This window comes from Mixophyes fleayi, chromosome 6 (genome assembly GCF_038048845.1).
Source record: "Mixophyes fleayi isolate aMixFle1 chromosome 6, aMixFle1.hap1, whole genome shotgun sequence".
In the NCBI taxonomy this organism is placed as follows: domain Eukaryota; kingdom Metazoa; phylum Chordata; class Amphibia; order Anura; family Limnodynastidae; genus Mixophyes; species Mixophyes fleayi.
The window spans coordinates 145049766-145052358 of record NC_134407.1 but is presented as its reverse complement, the minus strand read 5'-3'; the positions used below and the strand labels follow the sequence as shown (position 1 = coordinate 145052358).

General features: G+C 44.0%; 1 protein-coding gene across 1 annotated transcript; it reads right to left on the bottom strand.

The window, feature by feature from the left end:
* Nucleotides 1–283: 283 nt before the first annotated feature.
* On the bottom strand, nucleotides 284–2035 carry BHLHE23 (basic helix-loop-helix family member e23). The gene has a single exon (XM_075176720.1). The coding sequence runs from the start codon at nucleotides 1233–1235 to the stop codon at nucleotides 546–548; it is 690 nt and encodes a 229-aa protein (XP_075032821.1). The 5' UTR covers nucleotides 1236–2035; the 3' UTR covers nucleotides 284–545.
* Between the last annotated feature and the right edge of the window lie 558 nt (nucleotides 2036–2593).

Sequence of the window (2593 nt, the reverse complement as noted above, 5' to 3'; positions counted from 1 at the left end):
AATCTTTAACACAGCAAATAAAGGCTTATTTAATAGCCTGACCCATATCCAAAATGAATGGGTTTTCATTAGCCAAACTCACATGACATTAAAGAAAGCTAATATTTGATTGGATAATTTATGCACCATTATGAAATAAGACTTATTGTTTAGTTATGATTAACAGTAGTCCAAGCTCAAAGTCCATATAATTTTACAAATTATGTTTTGAATTCATTTCATATAAAAAACAATAATACAAACAGTAACGTATGTTTGAATTATGTATTTATTTCCATCATAATAACATAATAAAAACTTTCTAACAGAAGTAATCCTCTCTTATACAGTATCTGACCTGAACACTTATACAATGCAATGGACATTTTTGCTCATGGATAAAATACTGCCTTGATACAAACAGAAGAATGAGCACAATATATGGCCCCCCAATCACAGCATTGTGTAGAGTGAAATATTACCGAGTGGAAGAGAGTCCTGAGAAGATGATGGAAGATGAGAGTCCTGCAGTGTTGTGTACATACTGGGTATGAGGACAGAGTCCATCAAGGTTTGTCTGTGCAGTGTTTGCAAAGGCTGGAGGTACCTGCAGAGAAGGTTGAGCATTTGTCAGGGGCGCTGGGTACATTTGTAGCAGGGTAAGGGTACACAGAGGATTGTCCAAATGGAGCCAGGGAACTAGTCAGAGAACTGGTCATAGTCTGTCCTTGGTTTAAGTATGCCACTAGTTTCCTCATTTCCTCCAGAGCTTGGGCCTGCATGAGGATGTAGTTCTTGGCAAGGAGCAGAGTGGCTATTTTGGACAGTTTCCTGACTGATGGGCTGTGAGCGTAAGGGATAACAGATCTGAGCCCGTCCAGTGCATCATTGAGATCGTGCATTCTCCTCCTCTCCCTGGCATTGATGCTCAGTCTCAGTGACCGCGGCTCCTTTGGTTTCTTTCCGATAAGTTTCCCTTCGTTGTCATAGGATGGACTGTTCTTTGTGGGGTCGAAGCTGTCCTCGTCGTCCCCAGTCTGGTCGTCACTGCTTTCTCCAGACCTGTCACGGGAGCTTGGGTTGAAGTCAATTGTTGGTGGCCCCGCGTAAGTGCGCGCAGCTTCAGCACCTCGGAGAGCGCCATAGAAAGTATGTCCATAAGTCTGCGCCAGAGACATGTAAGCATCACTCGGGACAGAATCCATTTCAGACATTCCCTGTCCAGCCAAGTGAGCAGCTCTCTCTCCGACACTCATAAATACATGGAACACAGGTGTCTGGAGGCTACTGTGAGCTGTAATCCTGCGGAGGTCTACACAGTGCCAGCTTCCACAAGCCTCTCTTTACCCACTACCTGTCAGCGCTCAGTGTACTGCCAGTCTCACCCTGCACTGCTCTACCCACTGTCAGATTCACCTTAAACTGCTATGCCCACTATCAGCGTCACGATGCACTGTTCTGCCCACTGCCTTGCCCACTGCCAGCTTCACCCTCATCTGTTTTATCCACTGCCAGTCTCACCATGTAATGCACTACCAACCCTTATTTCTAGCCTTTGTCACACTCCTGTGCCCACAAACAACCAAATACTTCTTCACATTGCTCTGCCCACTAACTGCCCAATACTTATTTACACTACTGCTTCTAGTCTAAACCTCTTTGCCACTGGTCTTGCACTACCTACCCAATAATTCTTTATAAAGCTCTACCCGCTACTAGGTTCAACCTGAACTGCTTTGGCCAGTTTTAGCTATATAAAACACATGTAATATTTACTACAGGCAACAGCTGTCTCTGTGCTCTACGCATTGCCAGTTTCGCCAAGCACAGTTAGTGGCTGTCAGCCTCACACAGCTGTGCTCCTGTCTGGTTCAAGATTTGTGCCACAGCTGTCCCTCTGACAGGTCTTGGGACTGACAGGGGTAGATCAATGGAATTACCCTAAGCCTGTCACACTGCTCTGCATCTGCCAGTCTCAAAATCTTTCACTCGCCAGTCTTTAACTTCTTAACACTGCTCTATACCCTGGCTTAGGAGGAGCTCATTTTGCCCGTAGAGTAACTGCTTATATGTGACTGAGCTGTCTTTAGGGACTCTCCACAACCGGCCAATCACACTTATTTATGTCTACTTAACCCTTTCACAGCTGAACCCTAAATACTGCAAGCCCGATCTCCGATCCAGCAGGATATTTATGGATGAGAAATGCATTTCTAAATTTCACGTTGTAGCAATTGACATTTCTATAAGTTGCATTACTTAATGATGGCAGGCAAAATTGCCCCGATAATTTGACAAATCGTTATTCATGTTCAATGCATAATGAAGAAGTCGAACAGTATGTAGACAATGTCACAGAGAACTGTGTGTGCAATATGCAGCTACACCACCACAATGGATGATTCAGTCTATATTACTTGTGGCTATTTTCATGGAGCTGGTGTCCTTTGCTGACACTACTTACGAGTAAATTATGTCGGATGCTGTTGTATTCATCCGAAGTTCTCTATTGCCATCTACAGCCCTATATCTGTACTGCGTCATGATTTCGCAAAATTTGAATCTGCACTGTATTTGTTTGTTCACATTTCACGCAATGTATAGAGATGGGACG